At 37.8% G+C, this 26,117-nt stretch overlaps 1 protein-coding gene across 1 annotated transcript in view; it reads left to right on the top strand.

Annotated features, from left to right (window-relative positions):
- LOC135219756 (calcium-activated chloride channel regulator 4-like) overlaps window positions 1-26,117 on the top strand; it is a 411,904-nt gene that overhangs the window by 188,921 nt on the left and 196,866 nt on the right. The window contains exon 5 of the mRNA XM_064256802.1: window positions 7,570-7,779. Within this exon, the coding sequence (XP_064112872.1) occupies window positions 7,570-7,779 (210 nt within the window). The remainder of the gene's footprint in view (window positions 1-7,569; window positions 7,780-26,117) is intronic.

Raw genomic sequence — 26,117 nt, 5'->3', positions numbered from 1 at the left:
ATCCCTACCAACCAATCATGGTATCCTACAATACCCATGCATTTGTTATGGTTGAAAATTGCATTTGGTTGAGGAGCGCTTCCTTTTGACTTTGATGACTTAACCCAACGCTTTACCTTTGCAGGGGGTTCTAGTGTCACAATTAGTTCCAACATTCACATTTGTTATCTAGCCATTTTTCCATCAGTACTACATCTTCACTGGTGTCAAACCTGTAGTCATATGGGCCTCTTGATTCTTTTTTTCATCCCATGAGCTGATTTCAATGTACAGTTCTTCAAACGAATTTCTCTGAGTGTTCACAATGCTTGACAGGTTTGAACAAGATTTATACTACTTCATCCCAGCTTCCTCATTTGAGGACGCAATTTTCAGTCAGTTATGAACAACTTTATTTGCTTTATAATACACAATTTTTACTTAGAATGAGAATGGTTGGGTAATTCATTAATTTACTATACTTTATGAAACTTATTTCAAATTAATTGTTATAACTTGGAAAAAAATATTTGATATTATGATAGGAGTAGAGAGCATTTTAGTGTAAGTTTGGTTGTTCATAAAGTCCTATAAAATTCTTAATGTTTATAAAAAAAAACTTTCATGGGGTGTAATATGATATAGTTTATGCATTCATTTATTCAAATGTGATGAATAAATAAGAGAAAAGGAAAAATAAAATGTTGAAATGTGTGTCCTCAAATGAGGACGCTGGGATATAATGGGTTAGAGATGGACAGACAGACAAATGAACAAAAAGATATAAGTTGAATTCAGTGAGGGTCTAAAAATTAAATACAGAAAGTTTACTAAGGCAGGCTGCTTAACTTAATTTGTTCTAAGTACAATTTCCTATTTTGACAATCTTTTAATATTTAAAATCCATATAATTTCATTACATAACAAACAAGTGAAGAAAGCAGTTGAACAGGAAAAGAAAAGAGCATTATATGTAGAAAGAGCTGGAAACACCTTAGGGGGAGAGAGAAATTCACAGAAATGCAAAGTCAAGGGAAAAAACACCAGACTACTCCCATATAAAATAGGTTAAGGATGGGAATGAAGTGATTTTATGCAATAAGGATAAGATATAGAGGTGGAAAGAATATTATGAACACCTGTTAAATGAAGAAAATCATAGAAAATTCTTTGAAGATTGATTCTAGAACCTTGGTATGACACATACTTGGTATGACAGATACTAAAGAAGAAGAAAAATGGTAGAGCAATAGGACCTGATGGAATTCCTGCAGAAGTGTGGAAGAGCCTGGGAGGAGGAGGAATAGACATGGTGTGGGACCTAGCAACGAAAATATAGTCAAGGAAAGATACCAAAAGAATGTAGAGAAAGCTTTATTTTGCCTATCTATAAAGAGAAGGGTGACATCCAAGATTATGCAAACTACAAAGGACCAAAGCTAAATTCTCACACCATGAAAATATGGGAAAGAATGATGGACTGAAGAACTAGGGAAGAAACTTCTGTAGGTGAAGAACCGTTTTGCTTCAAGCCAGGAAAAGGAATAACAGATGCAGTGTTTGCACTCTGACATATAGTGAAAAGACACTGAGAAAAGCAGGACTGCACATGGTATTTATAGACCTAGAAAAGTCATATGATCAGAGTCCCACGCCAAGATATTTGGAGGTGTATGCAAGTAAAGGGAATTCTACAAATATGTGAGGTGGGTCCAAAATATGTATGAAGAAGCAAAAATGCAGGGTAGAAGCAGTGTTGGGTTAACAGAATGGATAACAGTAAGAGTTGGTTTACATCAGGGAACTGCTTTAAGTCTTATCTTTTTGACCTGATTATGGATGTGCTATCTCAAGGAATAAGAGATTACTCCCTCTGGTGCATGTTGTTTGCTAATGACATCTTATGTAGCACCAACACGGGTAGTGGAGTCAAAACTTGAGCAATGGGGGAAGGTACTGGAAGACAGAGGATTAAAGATCAGTAGGAAGAACACTGAATGCTTAAGTTTTAATGACGATTAAGAATCCGAGATTAGTATGGAGGGGACAAGGTTGAACCGAATAGAAAAATTTATTATCTTTGTTCGACTAAAGCTAATGATGGAAATTTGGATGTAGAAATAACACAGAGTGCAGGCTGGATGGAAAAAAAATGGAGAAAGATGTCAGGTGTGTTGTGCGACAGCAGAAACGGCTTAGAGGTTAAAGGGAGAGTGTAGAAGAGAGTAGTGAGACCAGCTTTGATGTATAGAGCAGAGACATGGCTGATAAAGATAATGCAAGAGAAGAAACTGGATGTGGTAGAGATGAAAATGCTCAGGTGGATGTGTGGAGCAACAGAATTAGACAGATCAAGAATGAAAGACTAAGAGGAAATACTACTCAGAGAACAATCAAAGAATACCCAGGAAAGAAGACTAGTGGTACGGCCGTGTGATGAGAAGGGATGAGACATATGTAGGGAGTAGAGTGATACAGATGGAAGTGCCTGGTGGGAGAGCGAGAGGAAGACTGAAACGAAGTTGGTGGATGTAATTATAGAAGATCTGAGAGACAAACAATTGTCAGAGGATTATGTGTCTGACCAAGCCAAGTGGAGAAAAGCTATCAGAAACATCAATCCCCTTATAGAAGTGCAAAAAGGTGCGGAGAAATATAATTGCATTCCACTATTTTCAAAATCAATTAATCATTCATTTGAAGCTCTCTGCTAATTTGGTCCTTTCATCTTTTTTACACCAATTTCATGTAAACAAAGATCAAACTGACAAGGCTATGGAGATATTTCTGATGATAAAGTTACAGCACCTGAGTGGTGAGCTAAAAGTTAATTGACATAGTCATTGTAATGCATTACATTTGGTCATGAATTTCCTGGTGCTACTCAGAAAGGTTATATGCTTTGATGAGTTTGGAAAACCACAAGATGAAGGACTTTCAGCTTTAGGTTTTGAGATGTCAGGAAGAGGACACAAAGTTGGTGGAGTTTATATCACTGATGCAGTTCCCTTTTGAAAGATGGGATTGGAGGATGTTTTCTTTCTTGTTTAAGTTCATCAAAAAATTCTTATCCACAGAGCAGCTAACATAACACCTGTTGAGAGAGACATACTGTAAGGGGGGAGGTGAAGAAAATATCCCACTGAAGATTAGTATCATTCTTCATAGCATCCATAACCATCACAAAAGCATGGCATTCCTGAGACAATCCACTAGCATATTTTTGTGCATCCAACAAATAAAATGGCTATGTGAATATGGGATGAAAGATCTTATCCTAAAGTGTTTATGGAATTGACAAATTGAGAATGGATGCTCTGGAACATGTTAAAGTGGGAAAAAACTCAGTAGATGAGCAGATAAATAGGTACAGTGGAACCTCGGTTTATGTACATAATCAGTTCCGGAACCTTCCACGAAGTTCGAAACATATGAAAACCGAATCAATAATTCCCATAAGGAATAATGTAAATACAATTACATGTAATGTGTTATAGATCCCAAAAACAATTAACAAAAAATACATTTTATAGGGAGTAAACGTAGTTTTACATACAGAAAACAATGAGAAATAAATACAAACGAATAATGAAACAAATAATGAACAATTAACATCACTCTTACCTTTATGGAAAACTCTTGTTAGTGTATGGAAGATGGAGAGAAGGAAGATGTTTGGAAAGGGAATCCCCCTCCAGAATGATTTCAGGTATCAAGGACCTATCAGGGGTTACGTCTCTTCATTTTTTACTGGCACTATCTGGGTTTACTTCCCCTCTTCAGTTTCTGCTGGCACTAGGATCAACTTGAGAGTCACTGGGCCCCTGTTGCATAACAAAACTGTCCAGAGACATTTGTTTCTGGTGTCTTTAAAATTTGCCTAAAGTGAAACACGGCATCGTCATTAAAGATGTTGGAAACACAAATAACATTTGTTGGGATGATAATTCTCCACAAAATCTTTTACATAACTCCACTTTGCAAACATGTCCTTAATCACTGAAGTTGGCACATTATGTTTGCCCGTTTGTTTTCTGAATTTTTCAAACCAGCTTATGCTGGCCTTAATTTCACTGACAGTAGCACTGGTAGGTATTTTCTTAATGTGATCGGCGTGCAAAACCCTCCAACACTATGCTACGAGTTCTTCCTTAAATTCTATAGTGTTTCTCGCCATATTTACAGAAAGATTGGCAATTGGAACTTTCTTTGGCCTCATGATGGCTTATGTAGCAGTTGCACTTGAATAAAAAACACAAAAAACAATTAACACAAAAGCAGAGTGGGTTGCAAGAGAACACGGGATGCTTTGCATGGGTGTTCGGTGTGGTGGGCCCTGGAAGGAGCGTTTCCAAGTGTATGAAATCCAAGAAAACGTACGAAACCCGAGACAGTATTTCGTTGGAAAAAGTCTACAAAAACCAAATTGTACAAAAACCGAGGTTCCACTGTTTTATACACTTGGTGTATGAATGTACCATGAACAGGATGTATGAATGAAGAATATGACTAAAAAGGGGAAAGAAAAATATTGGAAAAAAGAATTGATAAATGGGGGTCCTGGCTAGGACAGATTGTTCAAGGGTTGTTGCAAAATGTATCTGAAAACAATAATTGGTTAGCAAGTCTTTGTTACTTAAAGAATTTCTTCTAATGCTCAATCATGCAACCTCAGTTGCAGCAAAATAAATCCACAATCATATTTAGGCCCAAGTGTGGTAAGATAAGTGCTCTTGGGTTAGCATTAACCAACTTAATATTCTAAGTAGCAGCAGCTTACTCAATTAAGCATTTTCATGCCTTGACTCAATGGGATACTGATACCCACCTATAAGCCAACAAGTGTAATGATGATAGCATGACAGGAGACAAATACAACCAACAAGACAAAATATAACAAATAAATTATCCAACTATGAACATCACTTTTGTCATTAATGGGCATAAAACGAGCAAAATGAGACCCTAGGAGAAGGATGCCTTCAGGTAACTCTTGTGACTCAGTCCAACAAAATTTATAAAAAACTAAAGCAACAAGGACAAACAATCAATGGAAGACTCCTAAGAATGGGTCCAACCACATCTACTATATGCATATGATAAAACTTGGTAGTGACCATGGGCCATTGTCAGCCCTTGGGTATTTTGATTTGAAGATTGCATATATAGTTGCATGCATGGCATCTAGTAATGTAATCAGGTAGTCTTTTTCTTTCCCTACCAAAAATAATGATCCTGTGCATGGCTGCTAGGGCTCATTCTATCAGAGAGGAAGGGAACTCCACTCAAGAACAGTATTCTCCCAACCTTTTTTCATAAGAGTAATATGATATCCATTTCTCAACAAAAATCCTCTTGAATGTGTTATATGTATTGATTTCATCAAGAGTGTCAAGAATCCTCTCATCCTATCTCTGTTCTTCCCTCAAGTCCTCAATCTTCCAACCTCACAAATCTATCATTCCCTCTCCCTCTAGGCCTGCACTCATGGGAGTGACCCCGTCTGCACAGGTCATATATCCACCCAACTTAACAATCTCTCTCTCTCTCTCTCTCTCTCTCTCTCTCTCTCTCTCTCTCTCCTCGTCTCTCTCTCTCTCTCTCTCTCTCCTCTCTCTCTCTCTCTGCCCATCAGTATCATCTGTCCTGTCCATCAACTATTTTGCAAGGTTAGTATAGCAGGAGTAGTGATCCTGCACATCCAGTCCTTAAGCTCTCTCTCGCTCTCTCTCCTTCTCTCTACTATGGTTGGCCATTCTGTTCCACTGCAGCCTCCTCCCTTCGTTTCTGATTCTGTGACTGAATTTCTGGAGAGATCATTGGCCACTGTAATTGGATTCCTCTCTTTACTAAAACCCGATGATGTTAAGATACTAATCTTTCTATTTAACAGCTTTGCCATGCAGTTAAATCCCCCTTTTTAAATAGATTACACAGAGTGATAATCTATCAGCAGTTGGATATGTTGTTTTAGAGGAAGTACCAATGCACTTCCAAAACCCACCGTATTCCAGGTACCTTCTTAGTCCTCTTTAGTGCTTGAGATGCATAATAATCATATAATACCCCTAATTGCAATATTCGTAATTACAAAGAAGCCTGGTTAGAATAAGATACATCAGCTGAGCAAAATTTGTTAAAACCATTTTCAATATATTAAAAGCCAATTCTGCTACAAGCTCCTATTCAATTACCTTTTCTCCCTTTACCTTGTCTGTTGGCCAAATGAGTTTTCTATAATACCTAACAAGCCTAAAAAAAACTTGCCACTTTCTTCCTCATTGTTGAGCATGGAAAAGCCCAAATAGCTTCTCTATCTAGGAAAGGCTTGATTCCTTAATGGGTTATTTGATTGAAGAACTCTTACCACCCTTTGAAAAAATTAACACTTGTGAATTTAGTTTCATCCCATTGCATTTTAATGTTTCCAGTGCTCCAAATAAAATTAACTTTGTTCTTTTGCCATTCACCCTGTGACTATATCACCATCTAGATAAATGAACACCTTGTAATCAATGAACAGATACCAATGTAACCAGGCATTCGCAGCGACAGCTGTTTTTTCTTAGCTGTCCTCATGAACTGGAATTTTGTGTTGATCCTGCTATTAAAGCAATGATGAGAAGAACTTACTGTCGTGGACTCTGATAAGCAATTCCTCAATTGAAAGTAGTGGATTATAAATTTTCCTATAATTTTTCTTTACCACAACAATCTGGGATGCCCAAGCTGATCCTGAATAATCCCCTGACTTAATTTCTGTTTCCCTCTCTACCTCCCTTTGGTAACACAAGGACACCACAAGGCCTCAAAAGTGTGTCAATTTGGAATGGGAATCAACTAACTTTCCCTGGGAGCTCATCACCAGTGATATTGGTGTTGCTGTTTAAAACCTGTTCTACCTCATTTCGATACTCACTGGAAGTGCACTTGTGAGTCTGTGCAAGCAGCCCTTGTGTATATGAGGATAATCAAGGGGCTACTTGTACTCTGTTTTTTCTCATAATGCCACTTCATTCACTTCCAAGGGACTTTAGTACTAAGGAAATTATAATTTTTCAGTACTTTAAAAATGTTCCTAAAGTAGGAACTGCATGTTATATGGTTTTAAATTCATTTTAAGTGGATTTTTGTAATTTTAAGCAGCACCCCAGATCTCTGCTCAAGCCAGAGACCAGAATTGTTTTGATCATATTCTGTGTATCTTGGTCCTAGCATTTCTTTAAAAATGATCTGAGGAATTAGATTTCAAATGAAGTGTTTATGGATGTGTGTAGGTAAACAGCCATTGACGGTTACATTTTTGAATGAAATGCACTTGTCTTATACGTAAAAGGTTACCTGAATGTCATAAGGACACTCATTTTCAGAAATGGAATGGTTTGTTGACCATATTGAATGTAGATAATGATTGATGATTTACTTACTTTCTTATTGGCACAAACTTATGATGGTTTACTTATTTTCTTAGAGGAACAAATTTTTACTCAGTGTGCTTAAAAATCTTTAATTGAGATTAATCACACCTCTAAATTTTTAGTATGTACGTAATTAAAATGTCTTGATTATAATAAACTTAAATCTTTTCAGGTCACATCAGGAAAATCTAGCAAAACCTCAGATGAAATCAAACTTGTGGTTGATACTTCAATGTATGAATCAGAATTTTTAATAGAAATATTGACTGATGGATCAACACCACTGGAATGTTCAGTTGAATGCCCTCCAGCTATTGAAATTGAACAGGATCTGACTTTGGATTCAACCAGATCAATAATATTTAGGGGGAAATCTTTAAAGGTAACACCAATTTAATTGTTTCTTGTTGTCTTAGCAATTATTAAGTTTTTATGTAGTATTGTTTTGGATTCATATAATGATTTTTTACAGTAAGTACAGGTAGTTGTTGACTTACGGCCGCAATTGGTTACAACCAAGCGTTCATAAATTGATTTGTACATAAATCGGCCCATGTTAATTTACCGTAAGAGTATTATAGTTACCTAGCCTGCACTAGGGTAATCAGTACCATCTTTACATATAGGGTAGCCTAGCTTACACTACACGACATACTTTATACATATGTGGCATAGTAATTATTAATTTCAGCTAGTTCTCTAGGTTCAATGCACATTGGCTTATGATAATTCAGTACAAAGAGAAATTGAATAACATTTAACAAGTTAGCCTCACGTAAACAATGATAATGTTATCATGGCACATATCTCGTATATACAGTATATGATACAGTAGCCTAGCCTACAGTATACAATGTATACGATATAATTTAGTAATTTATTAATATACGTCAATTTTGGAGGTTCAGTGCATTCTGTGATATATCAGTAGAAAAAAAATTGGACACGAAACAGAAATCAGATTCGGACCGACATCGGCATACCTAATTGAGTGATGTCAGGTTGCTGATGGCTATGTATATTTATAAAATAAAAACACAATGAATATGCATCTTTTCCATGAGTCTTTTAAGAAATTATACATTACTGTATCTGTGAGGACCAGAGAGTAAGACAGGAAGCTGGGTACTGATAATTTATTACAGACGAATTGGGTTAACATAGACGGGTGCGGACGGAAGGGTAGTGTCCGTCATACACAAACAAACAGAAGCAAAAGGGACAGGGCCCCTGCTGTGAATGTGTTTCTTCACAGACGAAAACGCATGAATAATATTACATAGAGGGAATGGATTCCCAACATATATACATAAAAAAAGAGGCATAAAATGCTCTACAGAATGGGTAAAGGAACAACGCGGCTTGATGATGAGACCCAATAGAAATATAAAAAAAGTGTTGTCCTTACAAATACTCCCCCCCCCACCCCAAGACAATGATTATGGAATAATGATTGGATGAAAAATATCTTGGAGGCAGGAGGTGACCCCATGTCCTTGTGACACTTGTTGTGAGGCGTTATCAAATGCAGAGTCCTTCGGTGTTGCTGGCTGACAGGATGCCTCCCTTGGCTGTTGCCTGGGGGTTCTACTGTCGACTGCAGGCAACCAAGACTGCGGAGGGAACTGCATTGTGTGCAGTGGAGGTGTGGGACGGGCTGTAGGGACCCCCAGGTACGGCAGCGGCGTAGATTGGGCTGAGGAAGTCCCCAGCGCAGCAACGGCGTCTGACAGGCAGAGCGGAACCACAGATGAGGCAGCGGCATCAGCAGGTCGAGGAAGCCCACAGATAGCGGCATCAGCAGGCAGAGGAGGCCCAAAGGTGCAGCAGTGGTGTCGGTGGGCCGAGGAGGAGTACAGGCGACTGCGTCAGAAGGGCAAGTTGGTCCACAGGTGTGGCAGCAATGTCAGGCAGCCAAGAAGGCCTATGTGCAGCAGCGACGTCGGGTGGGTATCTGGCGTTCTCCAGTTGAGACAAAGGAGGCCGCGACGTTGAATGGATGCTCTGTGCTGCTGCCTGATTTTGTGTTGGCTGACCAGCACCCAGCTACCCATCCTCGAAAAACGCCAAAACACGCTGGGAAGCTGTGCCATGAAGAGTACTTTAATGTCATTGGTGTCGTCCTCGAAATGTTTTCAGAGACCTAAACTGTGGCACCGTATTGAGTCCGCTAAAGGTTCTCTGACGGTGAGCGGCTGTAATTAGTTATTTTTTCGTTAGTAGATGGTGCTGAGGGCATGATTACTGCGTAAAAAAATCAACAGATTGCGTGCAACATTTTCACTTGATTTCATCAGAATACTACTAGCTTTACATATTTATCTTTTATTGGAGTGAAAACAATAAAATGTGTTCTTTCATGCCAAATAGTTTTTATTAAAACAAGTTAATCAGATATTTTTTACGATCGAGTTTGATGGTACGACTACAGTGGACCCCCTGTATATTCATGGACTCACGCATTCATGGATTTCTTAGTGGACCATATCTACCCATTATTCACAAGAAATTCACGTATTCATGGTATTTTACTATGAGAAATATCCACAAATTTATGGGATTTTTTTTATCAATTTCATCATAAAATGCACTTTTTGTGATGAAACTAAAAAAACCAGGTATAAAGATTTTTAGTAGGATTTTCTTGCATTTCAAGTAACAAAATAAGCAGTTTTAAGCATTTTTATAGGGTTTCATATCAGTCCTATTCTACTTAATGTCATTTGTTACATAACTACGGTAATTTTTTACTCTCATACGAGGGTTGAAATGCAAGCAAACTGCTGTTGTTTTTGGATTCAGTTGTTTATAGCAAATCAGCTGTTTCTGGCTGTATGCATTTACACAACAAGTATAACATTACTAACGATACTTTTAGCACTCTTTTACTTTTTTAACTTAACTAGAAGATGGGATAGATAAAGAGATGGGGAAAGGGGTTAGCCTAACTAGAAAATGGGTTAGATAAAGAGGAGGAAAAGAGGTTAGCCTATTGTTTGTGTGTTCGTGGCTTGAAGCACGGTTCACAAATCGGAACAAAAATCTTTTGAACATCTGGTTCGTAACCCGATCTAATGAAAAGGAGCCAATAATGAAAACACCAAAATGTAGAAAGTTGATGCTATGTTTACGGAGAACTACTGTCTCTTCTTCAGGCAGATAACAAATGAGATCAGAGTTACAGAAAAGTGTTAATTATACCAAGATGCCCAGAGGTCAGCCGGTTACGTCACTCCAGTTGACTAATTTTTTTAATCTTCTCGATCTCTTGTTGGAGGGAGATTTTATCTATAATATCTGAGTCCCAAACTCCTTTTCAGAGGTTCATCGTATTTCTTTGTTTAAAGAAACTGATTCTACCAGCTGGCTTTTGAACCGACAATTGCTACTATGTATAAATTATATGTGACAAATTCCAGCTTATTCTGTGATTATGGTTATTTATATGGTTAAAAATTGCTGAGGTCTGTTGGCCATACCTAACTGAACGTTTATGTTACATTTATCTCTGGAGGAGTAATTTACCTGTAAAACTTATATTTATAGGGTTGTTTACAATTGAAGCAAGGGATTTCGTACGTACACTACTGTGTCTTTGGGGACTGGGTTTTGTTGGACATTAATGTGGGATGTAGCTAAGGCATTTGGGTAGGTAAATGCAAAAGGGTTAGAGTTCCCAAGTGTTTGTGTCAACGTCTTATGCTGTTCAGGTATGGGATTTTGATTTTATTGTTGGGCATCTCTCTAGTCTTGTTTTGAGAAGGACAGTGGAAGATTATGTTAGCTTTATGGATAATTTTCTGAATGATCTGATCAGAGTACTTTAAAGATGACAGCTGCTTGCAGAATAGTTCAAAGACGGTAAAATCGTGATCATGGACAAAGACTTGTACGTTAAAAAATCAACTAGCTCCTTAGTGACACAAATACATATGACAAATTGACGAAAAATCGCCTCCCAAAAGTCCCGACGGACTTTTTTAGAAAAGTAAGATTAATTGGCAAAGACAAAAAAAGCATTGAAATAATGGAAAAATTTAAAGGTATTAGCCCAGAAGTACCTCACTTTCGTGGCCCTCCCAAAACGCAATAAGATTATCTTCCATTCAGACCTATTATCTCATTGTGCCAAAGCTTTCAATTATAAAATTTCTAACTGGTTAGCTGGCCTTCTTTCTTCTTTCTTAGCCACATTTTCTCTCAGTCACATTAAACATTTTGAAGATTTCTGTCCCAAATTCAAAGAAGCACATATACATACCACTTCACAAAATAAAACTTTTAAGCTTGGATGTAGATTCTATATTCACAAAAGTACCAGTACAGGACATTCTACAGCTTCTGATGGAAAAATAACCCCCTATTCAGATCATGTCCCACTACCCCTAGATAAAATAATAAAATTAGTTGAATTATGTGCATCAATTAATGTCTTTTCAATTGGGGAGTCATTCTATATAACAAAAAATTCCGGTGCAGCATGGACAGCTTTTTAATAAGTCCAGAATTAGCCAATCTGTACATGGAATATTTTTAAACTACAGTGGAACCTCAACTTAAGAGTTTAATTTGTTCCGTGGTCGAGCTCGTAACTTGATATGCTTGTGAGGACCAGAGATTAAGACAGGTAGCTGGGTACTGATGATTTATTTACAGACAAACTGAGTTGACATAGACAGGTGCGGACGGATATGTAGTGCAGTCTCGCACCGCAAACAGAAATGACTCCGAGACGGTAAATTTGTGTTTTCTTACAGACATTCATTTAGATATAATAAAGCGTACAAATAATGGAATTGCATGTGTTATACATCGGCGGAAAGGCCGCGGAACGCTCTATCGGATGGAAGTAAGAACAACGCGACTTGATGATTGGTTACAATGAAAATAGGGAAAAAGTGTTGTCCTTACATGCTCGCTCGTTAAATCAATTTTCCCCATAAGAAATAATGGAAACGGCCGTAATCCGTTCCAACCCTCAAAATGGCACCTCATATTTTTCATTTTTCTTGTTATTTCATAAGGAAAAACTTTTTACATAACAAATATTATATAAAAACAAAATAGAAAGAAAATATGAAGATATAATAAGGTTATATACAATTTACTTACCTTGGAGATGAGACGACTAGAGCTAATGGAGACGGCGGAGGTGGCGGGTAGAGGAGACAGGTGGAGGTGGACGGATGGACAGATGACTGTTTTGCTATCACTACATTCGTACATAAATGTACACTACATTGTAACTAAACTTAAATGCTACTTAACAATTGCTTTACATATCTTAAACTTAAATGCTTCTTAACATTTTTTTCTTATTTTTTTATTCTATTTTTTTTATTTTTAAATGTTTTCTTTTAGCTTAATTCTCATCACTCTCTTCACTTTCACTTGATCTTGGCCTTTTTGCCACACTTGGCTCACTTCGAGCTGAAGGCCTTTTCTTAAGAAACATGTCTAAGGAAGTCTGTTTCATTCTCCCTTTGAGAATATTTCTGAAACGACGTAGGCACGTGTCGTTGAAAAGCTCTCGCACGACTCGTTGCAGTTTTTTCAGGATGGTTCTTTTCAACAAAACCTGCCACCCTCTCCCACATTGCCAGAATATCCTTGAGGTCTTTTGTACTGATTATCTCCGGCTCTGTCTCCTCTCCCTCTGAAGTAGCTTCAGTTAATGCTTCTGTGTGCCGTTGCTCTTGTAACTCCTTTAACTCCGTCAGTCGTAAGTTCCTCGGAGTGCTCCTCAACGAGTTCCTAGATGTCTCTTTCATCCACCTCCAGACCTATAGTCTTGCCAATGGACACGATCTCTTCCTCCAATGGCTCCTCTTCTTCCTCAATCTCAAACCCTTCAAAATCTCTTTCAGCCACATTTTCAGGCCACAGCTTCTTCCAAGCAGAGGTCAAGGTCCTTTTCATAACCCCCTGCCAGGCAATATCGATGATTTTGAGGCCTATTGCTATGTTAAAATGCTCCTTCCAAAACTCTCGAAGGATGAGGTTTGTGTTCTCCGTCACTTCAAAGCAACGGCGAAACAGGTGCTTGGTGTAGAGTTTCTTGAAATTTGATATTACCTGTTGGTCCATTGGCTGGAGGATAGGGGTGGTGTTTGGAGGAAGGTAGAGAACCTTCACAAAATTATACTCGTCGAGTATTTCTTCCTCGATCTGTGGTGGATGTGGATGTGCAGGAGCATTGTCAAGGACGAGAAGGGCTCGTAGGGGCAGGTTGTTGTCCTTCAAATATTTCTTCACCGAAGGACCAAATACAAGGTTTACCCAGTCGATAAAGAACTGCCTGGTGACCCATGCCTTAGGGTTTGCCCTCCACATAACATGGAGTTTCTCCTTTATTATCTTGTGTGCTTTAAAGGCTCTGGGGTTCTCCGAATGGTATACGAGTAGCGGCTTTATTTTGTAGTCGCCACTCGCATTGGCACACAGGGCGAGGGTCAACCTATCCTTCATAGGTTTGTGTCCTGGCATCTTCTTCTCCTCTTTGGTGATGTATGTTCTCCTCGGCCTCTTCTTCCAGAAGACCAGTCTAGTCACAGTTGAAGATTTGCTGGGGGATGTATCCTTCTGCCTCGACGACTTCTGCGAAAGTTTTCACGAACTCCTCTGCTGCCTTTACATCAGCACTTGCTGCCTCACCATGCCTAACAACGGAGTGAATCCCCGTCCTTTTCTTAAAATTATCAAACCAGCCCCGGCTGGCTTTAAAGGATTCCTCCTCCGTTGAAGTGCCTGGTGTTGCTGTTGTAAATCTGAAAAATTACTGCGTGCCTTCTCGCAGATTATTCCCTCAGTGACACTATCTCCGGCAAGTTGTTTTTCCGTCAGCCACACCAACATCAGATTCTCCATCTCCTCATGCACATCTGTACGGTGCTTTGAAATAATCTTGACACCTTTGGCTGGCTTAATTTTCTTTAGGGACTCCTTCTGCTTTAAGATGGTGCAGATCGTTGACATTGTACAGTCGTAGTGCTTGGCCAGTTCCTTTACTCGCACGCCTTGCTCATGCTTCTCGACGATTTCAAGCTTTATTTCGAGGGACATCATCCTCCTCTTCTTGGTACTCGCACTACCACTTGCTTTCTTTGGTGCCATGGTTACAACAAAGTTAGAAGTTGGGATTTCATAGAATATCACAAACAAATGCAAAAAACTGTGCACGCAACGAATCTCAGTGTTTACTCTACCACGTGTAGACAGCGCGAGAGAGAGAAAGGCTCGGAGATGGGATGCTGTGACTCATACCCTCTGAGCTGCGCCCGCCTCAAAAATATACACTTAGAGCTGCGCACGCCTCGAACTCTTATCTTAAAATTCTGCTTGCGTGCTGAAGCAAAAAATCGTCCGAGCGACTGCTCGTATCTCTGAAAACTCACACGTTAGTTCGCTCGTAGGTTGAGGTTCCACTGTATAATAAAACTTTTAAGTTTAGATGTAGATTCTCTATTCACAAAAGTACCAGTACAGGACATTCTACAGTTTCTGAGAGGAAAAATTACCCCCTATTCAGATCATGTCCCACTAGCCCTAGATAAAATAATAAAATTAGTTGAATTATGTGCATCAATTAATGTCTTTTCAATTGGGGCATTATTCTATAAAAAAAATTCTGGTGCAGCATGGACAGCCTTTTGTCCAGAATTAGCCAATCTGTACGTGGAATATTTTGAAACTATAATAATAAATGCAATAAACCTTAACAATATGCTGCGGATAAGCTATTGAGATGATATCCTAACATTTTTGGATAATAGGTGGGAAATTTTAAAGAATTTCTTACAAAATTAAATGTATTAGTAAAATTAAATGTATTAGTGCCCAGCTTCAAATTTAAAGTTGAATAGGAAACCTAGAATTAATTTCGTTGATGTTTTAATGAATAGAGACAATACAGTTGGTTTATTTATGGGTAGATTTGGGTGTTTATGCCATTATGACTTGTTAATAATTTTGTTCTTTGTTATAACCAATTGCTTTGGGAAATAATGATATTTTTTATATTTACGCAGTCTTAATAAGCCTCGTGACATCTTACAGACAGGGCACCGTTGGCAACAAGTAAGAGTTCCCAGTTTGTGTAGTTTAGGGAATAAGGGGGGGGGCTTACATATACACACACACACACACACACACACACACACACAGTGGTACCTCGACATATGAAAGGCCCAGATTACAAAAAATTCAAGTTACGAAAGCAAATACGAAGATTTTTTTGGCTCTACATACGAAAATAATTCAGGTTACGAAAGGTTGTCACTGTAAAGTCCCAAGATTTGCCCAGACTGCCGAGAACAATTTTAAAACTCGCGCGCCGCCAACTGAGTAGACTCGCCACCAACCTCCCACTCTCTCATTGGTTCCTGATGCTAGTCACCGCCATAAGATCCTGCTCTCCTATTGGTCACCATATCTCCCATCAAGCTCTACGTAAAGGCGTTCTTCTTCAGCCACTACTTCGCACCAGCGTTATCGTACGCACGCAGAATTCGTTCGTTCATGTATACAATTTCGTTTGTTAACGTAAATTCGTGTTAGTGATTTCGTAGTACTACTTTATCGTGTTGTGTGAGAACTTAATTAGTATACTACATAACTTAATTACGTACAGTATAGTCATGGGTCCCAAGAAAGTTGCTGAAGGTCACAGAAAGAAGAGGATGCTTTCTATGGAGACAAAAATGGAAATTATCAAGAAGTATGAAGCTGGCATGCGGTTGCGTGTGATCGCTAAGGAATACGGCCGAAATCCGTCGACGATAGGCACCATCCTTAAGCAGAAGGAAGCCATCAAAGCAGCTACATCTTCCAAGGGCGTGACTATTTTGTCCAACAAGAGGAGCCACATGCATGATGAGATGGAGAGGCTGCTTCTTCTATGGATTGAGGAAAAAGAAATCGCTGGCGATACGATAACCGAGACGGCAATCTGCCAGAAGGCCAGCGCTATTTTCGGCAATTTGATTGCCCAGGCTGAAGACAATGGAGGAGAAGGGACATAGACAGCAACCCCAGACTTCAAGGCTTCTCGGGGGTGGTTTGATAAATTCCGTAAACAGACTGGCACCCATTCGGTGGTGAAGAAATAGAAATTTTGTAGAAATGTAAAGTGTAAAAAACAAAGTAAAAAAAAAATGTAAAAATCAAAAAAAGACAAAATAAAAATTTAATTTAAAGTTTTTTGTAAAGTTAAGTGTTAACGTTTTGTGCCATTTGTTAATGTGTTTCGTAAAGTTTAGTGTTAATGTTTCCTGACAATTTTTAGTGTTTCGTAAAGTTAAGTGTTCAAGTTTTCTGCCATTTGTCCTCCTCCTGTCGCCACTTTCGGAGATCGCCTCACTCGAAAGGTAAGGTTCCACATTTTACTACATACATATATACGTACAGTAATTCTTGTATACCATGTACACTAATACACTTTATTTACAGGTATGTAGTACATATTAGTAATATATGTAGTTTAAGTTAGGTATTGAATGGTCCAAATTGTTGTATTTCATTGTTTGATGGTCAATTTAGCTTTATTATAAAATTTACTGGGGTGCTTTTGTAGGGCTTGAAACGAATTAGGCAATTTACAAGTAAAATGCGGTTCAAGATACAAAAAAACTCAGGTTACGAAGGCCGACTCGGAACAGATTAATTTCGTATCCTGAGGTACCACTGTATAAGTATATATATATATATATATATATATATATATATATATATATATATATATATATAATATATATATATATATATATATATATTATATATATATATATATTATAGGCGGCCCTCGGTTAGCGGCAGGGGTTCCGTTCCTGGCCACCGTGCCAAGCGATTTTCGACGCTGAGCGATTTTAAAGCCTACGCCGCCGCACACCTTCTTTCGAAAGTCAAGACCAGTCAAAGGCGCCGTAATCCCACAACGGCGCAATAAGTAAAATTATATTTATGCAGTATAGTACTATAGAATTTACTGTACAGTACATGTGGGTGTCTAGAGTATGTAAAGATATAATAAAGTTTATACAGTGTACAGGTAGCTGTAGTGTTCAGGGTACGATCATTAGTCTTACGATAGTTCGATTTTATGAGAGATCAAATTACAATGGCCTAACTTTATCCATCTTCTAGTTACATAAGTTCAGTAACAGCAAAAGAGAATGGTGTGAAAGTATGGTTTTAACGTTATACTCGTTGCGTGGAACGTGTACAGCTATGAACAACCCGAACGAAAAACTACTTTTTTTTTCTTTTTTTTCTTTCTTTCTTTTTTAAAGTACAACCGAACTGGATAACATCTGTTTGGCTTGTCTTTCGATCATCGTACTACAGTGCAACATTACCGTATTTGTTATAAATGGTGTTATGTATAGAATAGAACTGAGATATCATTAATGTAATAACTTTATTCGCTATAGATCAGAGATCAATATAGATTTAAAGATCAATCGGGAAATATACTGTTAAATTTAAACCTAGTTATAACTGAAGCTGAGAAAACTGTTCAAGCTGCTAATGACTATTATCGTACATCGGCAACAAGGATAAAACTGCAGTAAACGTCTGCCATCACACACAACTGTAGATAAAATTGGGATAAAATCTTTTAATCAAAACTACTGTGCTTGAAAGAACACATTTTACTGTTGGTTTCACGCTGATATAAGATAAATAACGTAAAGTTCGTATTACGATGATATAAAGGATTATTGCGAACAGAATCACGTAATTTTTTACGCAATAAACATGCCGCCAACGTAATCTGTTAACGAAAAAGAAAAAAAGTAGTTTACATTCACAACGAGACATATTCAATAAATATTTCCACCTAAAAACACGCTGTATAAGGAAAATAACTTTTTGTCTTATATAAGTCAAGTATATAGATATTCGTTTATGCTAACTAGAAGCAAGAGCATTCGCTCAGAATTGCGTTATGGTGAAACAAACTCGTATTCATCAGCTGATTTCAAACCACAACATTGGCTGCTCCGCGGAATACGGGCTTAAGTTTGCCGTAGTATTTTAAAATACAATAATATGAGAATACATACAATATTCTTGGATACAGTGAAATAATGTATAAATTTTTAAAGGATTTATGAAAAAGATGCATAATTAATAAAATAACACAATGCATTTTTCGGAACTGGCGGACAAGAACGAACATGAAAAAACCATCCCCCAAATGACAACGTGGAGCGAAGCGTAGTTACAAATGCTGCCTTAATTGTATCTTATTTCTGTACAAAAATGAAAATACCTTTACGTAATATATTTTCATACACATTTTAAACATAAAAGCATAAACATTTATAAAATCGACACATCGATCGCTAAATTTGCACTCTTTTTAACTTGATATTTTCGGAAGAGCGGTAGACGGCGGCATACAAGAACGAACTTGAAAAAAACATCGTAGTCGATAACTTGAAGGGGAGTTTCAAAAGCTGCCTTTTATCATATTTTCTGCACAGAAATAAAAATACCCTATTCGTAATACATTTTCATACAATTTTAAACATAAAAGCATAAACATTTATAAATCGACACATAGATCGCTAATTTGCACTTTTTTTAAATCGATGATTTTCGGAAGAGCGGCAGGCGGGGCGGCTTACAAGAAAGAAACATGAAAAAAAACCTCGTATTTGATAACGTGAAGGGCAGTTTCAAAAAGCTGCCTTTGTATCATATTTCTGTACAGAAATAAAAATGCCTTTCACGTAATACATTTCATACACATTTTAAACAAAAGCATGAACATTTATGAATCGACACATCCATAGCTAAATTTGCAACTTATGTAATCGATATTTTCGGCATAGAACAGCGTCAGAGGCATATATTTACCCTAATACCTACGTAATAAACTCTCCATAAAATTTGTTAATATAATTTGCATAACCTTTATGGTCTGAACGGCATTTTCTACATATGTATGAACTCGTTAGACAGCGGCGCTGTTAACTGAAATTTGTGCCGTAAAGATACCTTTAAAATGCTTTATTTTTTTAATGAATATTTTTGACGACCGCCGTAAAACCGATTTGCTGTTGAGTGATTGCGCCGTTAACCGCGGGCCGCCTATATATATATAATATATATATATATATATATATATATATATATTATATATATAGTATAATATATATATATATACAGTGGTACCTCGACATGACGAAAGGCTCACTACAAAAAACTCGAGATACGAAAGCAAATACGAAAAATTTACAGCTCTACATACTCGTAAGACGGGGTAAGAGCTGAATGTAAACAATCGATTGGAAGGTTTTTTTGTTTGTTTGTTTGTGTATTATAGTTAATGATTAATTAATAATTATTTGAAATGAGTACATACTGATTATTTATACATTTTATTGGCATATTCTAAGCTTCTAGCTTCTTAGGTTTAGATGTCAGAATCATAGACTAGGCTACAGTAGCAACCGCTAACATAGGCTAGGCTTATTGCTAAGGGACATATGCTAGAGTCCTTATATATGCAGTAAAAATGGGGTTGAACATTACATGCAGTTGAATATTACTCAAGTATGTACAGTATTTTGCCTTTTTGGAGTCATATTTCTTCCATCGGATCGGCGTCGTAACCCTAGAACATGTGTTTTAGGCCTGGAAATATAATTTACTGGGGTGTTTTTGGAGGGCTTGGAACAACGGATTAGCCATTTTACATGTAAAATGTGGTCCAAGATACGAAAACTTCATGATACGAAGGCCGCCTCGGAACGGATTAATTTCGTATCTCGAGGTGCTACTATATATATATATATATATATATATATATATATATATATATATATATATATATATATATATATATATATATATATATATATATATATTACACACACACCACACTAGGCCGCCCTTATTTGCGTACTCACCCTTTCATGGATTTTTCTTTGGAACATATTCATGAATTATTTGCGGGAGGACTCACCCATTTGCAGGTTTCTCTGTGGAACACATCTATAAAATTATTTGCAGTCCCCCAGCTCTTCGCAATGCGAATTTTTCTGTACAGCAATATTCTGTATTTTCATGTTATTTACTCTATAATATGCATACATAATAATATTAAATCATACAGCACATAATTGTGATTACTGTTGATTACAGATGATGATATTAAAGCTGTGCAGCCTGATGAATGATGATTAAGATAGACAGCACAGCAAAGTAGAGGAGTTACTGATCCTCTGAGAGCACCTCGTCACCTTCTTCAGGAGGTGCTTCATCAGGGATTTCAGGAGGCACCACCTCCTTGAGATAATTGTACATCTGTACAAACAAGTCATGATAGGGCTTCACTATTTCATTAATAGTACTATTAATGAAAGTTGTGGCCCTTTCTTTGTTTTTCACCCATGCCTTGACTGTTTTCTGTACCTCCCTGACATCCCTGATCAAATTGTAGAGACCACAAAATTTCTCAAAGGCCTGGTCTGTTGATGGGATACCATTACTAAAGAGGAAGGCAAGTTCTTGTCCAAGAATGGCCTCCCCAAGTATTTTGCCCTGCTCATATTTGATCTCAATGCGGGCTACTAGACTTTCAGTCACTCGGTAATGGGTTGCTACTTCTCCACGACGTCTGCCCTCTCTTGGCATGACTACCACGTTTATTTTCTCCTCATGTCATTAACTGTAAGGGCCTCTGACGCTTAGGCTCTTTGCAAGAAGCCTTAGGAGAAGCAGAACATTTAGAGGACATTTTAAAGAATAATTCTTAGTCTGTAGTAGTGTACTGCACACACAAAAATGCACAAACGGGAGAACATTGAACTGTACGTACATATTGGGTCAAGTGGGTACAGTAAGTGCACTGATATTGTGTGCAGACTGTACATTTCATGAATAGTTTTAAGATGAATTCTAAATATGGTAAGTATGTACATTAAATGTTTTAGGATGATACTAAAAGTATGCAGAGCATATCTAAAATACGTAAGACAACAGGAATAGCAGGGTGCATATGTTTCCCTCTGCTGCACGCAGTAGTATTTATTTTTATGCATACGGACTAATTTCAAGACTAAATATATTTATATGATGAAAAAAGATTTATTAATTTTCAAATATTACTGTTCTATAATATGTTGAGGTAAACACAGCAAAACTTTAATAACAAAATTTGGTTTTCTTAAAAGATCCTTCACCCAAACCAACATTCCGCAGATAAACAGATCTTATGACGCCGTGATGCCTTCTTAGAGAAGTGCCCAAACAAAATGATACTCGACACGCTATTAGCTATTGTCTGAACAGCAGCCAATCCAGGAGCAGCATTCATGTTCCTTGTCACTAATTGGGTGTACATTAGGCATTGATTGGTTGAAACCCGAGTCCCATCTCGCGAAGATGGAATTGTGGGTATCACACATCTCACCTTCATCAGCCTCACTGTGTAGAAAGTTACTGACATATGTGAACGCAAATATGAAGCTGTGTTGTACATATCAGCAAATATCCATGTACACCATGCCAAAAATGGTCCCTAAAAAGCACCCTGCTCGTTCTAAGGCTTCTGGCAAAGAGCCTAAGAGAAAAAAAAGACTGTAATGAAGCTTGACAAGGTGAAAGTTCTCGATATGTTAAGGGAGGGCAAAAATTTCACTGCAGTTGGCCGCCATTTCAATGTCAACACAGTGAGATATGAAGGAGTGTGAGCATGACATACTATAGTTCAGGATACGAAAGGTTGTTAATGTAAAGTCCAGAGAATCGCCCGGACCACCGATAACAATTTTAAAACTCGTGCTCTGCCAACTGAGTAGACTCGCCACCATCCTTCCGCTCTCCCATTGGTTCCTGATGCTAGTCACCGCCATAAGATCCTGCTCTCCTATTGGTCAGCATCTCTCCCATGATCCCATCATGCATCTATGTAGCGGCGTGCTTTTTTGGCCACTCGGCAGCAGCATCGTTATCGTAAGCACACGGAATTTGTTCGTTCTGTACAATTTCGTTTATTAACGTAAATTCGTTAGTGATTTTGTTGTAGTACTACTTTATCGTGTTGTGTGAGAACTTTACTACATACGTATACTACATAACTTAATTACGTACAGTATATACGTAGTCATGGGTCCCAAGAAAGTTGAAGTTCACAGAAAGAAGAGGATGCTTTCTTTGGAGACAAAAATGGAGATTATCAAGAAGTATGAAGCTGGCATGTGATTGAGTGTGATCGTCAAGGAATATGGCCGAAATCCGTCGACAATAGGCACCATCCTTAAGCAGAAGGAAGCCATCAAAGCAAGAGGAGCAATGTGCACGACGAGATGGAAAGGCTGCTTCTTGTCTGGATAAAAGTCATAGAAATCGCTGGTGATACAATAACCGAGGTGGCAATCTGCCACAAGGCCAGCGCTATTTTCGAAGATTTGATTGCCCAGGCCGAAGACGATGGAGGAGAAGGGACATCGACGCCAACCCCAGACTTAAGGCTTCTCATGGGTGGTTCGAAAAATTCTGTAAACGGACTGCCATCCATTCGGTGATGCGGCATGGGGAGGTTGCCACCTCGGACACGAAAGCGGCCAAAGCCTTTATTAAGACGTTCGATGAGATGATGATCAAGGAAGGCTACGGTTCTCAGCAAGTCTTCAACTGTGATGAGACTGGCCTTTTATGGAAAAAAAATGCTTCGTCGGACGTACATCACTCAGGAAGAGAAGAAGCTACTTGGGCATAAGCCTATGAAAGACAGGCTTACGCTCGCACTTTGTTCCAACGCCAGTGGGGATTGCAAGGTGAAGCCCCTACTTGTCTATCATTCGTAGACTCCTCGAGCCTTCAAGGCCCACAAAGCGCTAAAGAAGAAGCTTCCAGTGATGTGGAGGGCTAATGCGAAAGCCTGGGTAACATGACTTTTGTTCACCGAGTAGGTAAATCTGTGTTTCGGCCCGACAGTGAAGAAATTCTTGGAAGAGAAGCGCCTCCCTCTGAAATGTCTGCTGTTGTTGGACAATGCCCCTGCTCACCCTCCTGGCCTCGAGGAAGATATCCTAGCGGAGTATTCTTTCCTCAAGGTTCTTTATCTTCTGTCTAACACCACCCCTCTCCTCCAGCCCATGGACCAGCAAGTGATATCGAACTTCAAGAGCTGTATACGAAACATCTTTTCAAGAGAAGTTTCGACATCACCGATATCACAAACCTCACCTTGCTTGAATTTTAGAAGGAGCATTTCGATGTTGTGATATGCATCCGACTCATTGATCAAGCTTGGCAGGAGGTTTCGAGGCGAACCTTGAATTCTTCGTGGAGGAAACTCTGGCCTGATGCCGTATTCGCACGAGACTTCGAGGGATTCCATGTGGGCGAAGCTGGTACTACAGATTCAGAAACAGTTGACGATCCTGAAACTGTTTCGCAACCAGATCTTGACGAGATCGTTGCACTCGGCAAGTCCATGGGGCTGGTCGTCGACGAGGACGACATCAATGACCTTCTCGAGGAGCACCAAGAGAAGCTTACGACAGATGACCTGAAGGAGTTGGAGACCATGCAGTATAACGTCGTTCAAGAAGAGTTCTCTAGCAGCGGCGAGGAGGAGGACGACGACCCTATGATAACGGCAGAAATTAAGGATGCTCTAGCTGCTTTTCATAAGGTGCAATCATTTGTAGAAAAGAGACACTGCGAAAAGGCTTACACAGGTCGTATGCTTGCGCAATTTGATGACGTTTGCCTGAGTCATTTCAGGAACATTGTGAAAAGTAGACAGAAGCAATCTTCCTTGGATAGTTATTTTTTAAAGAGGCCTTTAGTAGGAGTAAGCAAAAAGGAAGATCCAATTGATACTACAAAAAAACAGAGTTGAAAGTGGTAAAGAAATTGAAATTTTGTAAAAAAAATAAAAAAATAAATAAAAAAGCAAAAAAAAAAAAATTAAATTTTAATTTTTTTGTAAGATTAAGTGTTACAGTTTTGTTAATGTGTTTTGTAAAGTTTAGTTTATGTTTCCTGACATTTTTTAATGTATTTCGTAAAGTTAAGTGTACGTACTATAAGAAGTTTTCTGCCGTTTGTCCTCCTCTCTGTCGCCACTTTCGGAGATAGCCTCACTCGAAAGGTAAGGTTCCACATTTTACTACATACGTACGTATGTACATACAGTATTTCTTGTATACCATGTACACTAATACACTTTATTTACAGGTACATATTAGTGCTAATATCTATTAAGTTAGGTATTGAATGGTCCAAATTGTTGTAATGTTTCATTGTTTATTGGTCAATTTAGCTTTAGTATGAAATTTACTGGGGTGTTTTTGTAGGTCTTGGAACGGATTAGGCATTTTACATGTAAAATGCGGTCAAGATACGAAAAGCTCATGTTACGAAGGCCACCTCGGAACGGATTAATTTCGTATGTCGAGGTACCACTGTGTGTGTGTGTGTGTGTGTCTATCTATATATATATTATATATATATATATATATAATATATATATATATAATATATATATATATATATTATACTATATATATATATATATATATATATATATATATATATATCTATATATATCTATATCTAATCATATATCTATATCTATATCTATATCTATACAGTCGGTACCTCGAGATACGAAATTAATCCGTTCTGAGACGGCCTTCGTATTATGAGTTTTTCGTAACTTGGAACACATTTTACATGTAAAATGGCTAATCCGTTCCAAGCCCTCCAAAAACACTCCAGTAAATTATATTTCCAGACCTAAAACACTTGTTCTAGGGTTATGACGGAAGAAATATGACTCCAAAGGGCAAATAACTTACATACTTGAGTAATATTCAACTGCATGTAATGTTCAACTCCATTTTTACTGCATATATTAGGACTTTAGCATCTGTACCCTTTAGCAATAAGGCCTTAGCCTACGTTAGCGGTTGCTAACTGTAGCCCTAGTCTATGATTCTGACATCTAAACCTAAGAGCTAAAAGCTTAGAATATGCCAATAAAATGTATGAATAATCATTATGTACTCATTTCAAATAATTATTATTAATCATTAACTATAATACACAAACAAACAAACAAACCTTCCGATTGATTGTTTACATCCAGCTCTTACCCGTCTTAGAGTATCAAAACGAGCGCCAAGCAATCATTTTTCCTAGCACACAGTAAGCCATAAATTGTCATTAGTATCTCTCTTCAACTAATGAAACCACCACAGTATAATAACCATTCATTTCTATTCTTTATTCTATCTTTACCTAATGAAGATACCGAGTTACTGACAGCTATAATGAAACATGCGCATACATAACGTAATAATAAAACAGAAGAAGAATTCTAAAAAATACGTATTTGTTGGCAGTCTGATTTATTTTATATTTTATGATATCTAATTCACATCTTTGTTTTATTAAATGTATTGCATGTACTCATTTCAAATAAATTATTAATTACCCATTAACTATAATAAACAAACAAAAAAAAACTTTCCCAAACGTCTGTTTACATCCAGCACTTACGAGTATCCGAACGATCGCCCTAAGCAATCACTTTTACACAGTAAGCCATAAATTTTCATTATCTCTCTTCAACTACTGAAACTACCAAACAGTATAATAACCATTCATTTCTATTCTTTATTCTATCCTTTACCTAATGTTTTCTTTATTAAATGTATTGCATGAATAAGTTTTTCAATTTACAGCAACCTTTTG

Source organism: Macrobrachium nipponense, chromosome 1 (genome assembly GCF_015104395.2).
Source record: "Macrobrachium nipponense isolate FS-2020 chromosome 1, ASM1510439v2, whole genome shotgun sequence".
Taxonomy (NCBI): domain Eukaryota; kingdom Metazoa; phylum Arthropoda; class Malacostraca; order Decapoda; family Palaemonidae; genus Macrobrachium; species Macrobrachium nipponense.
Note: the sequence above shows the minus strand (reverse complement) of the source record. Positions and strands in the feature narration are given on the sequence as shown.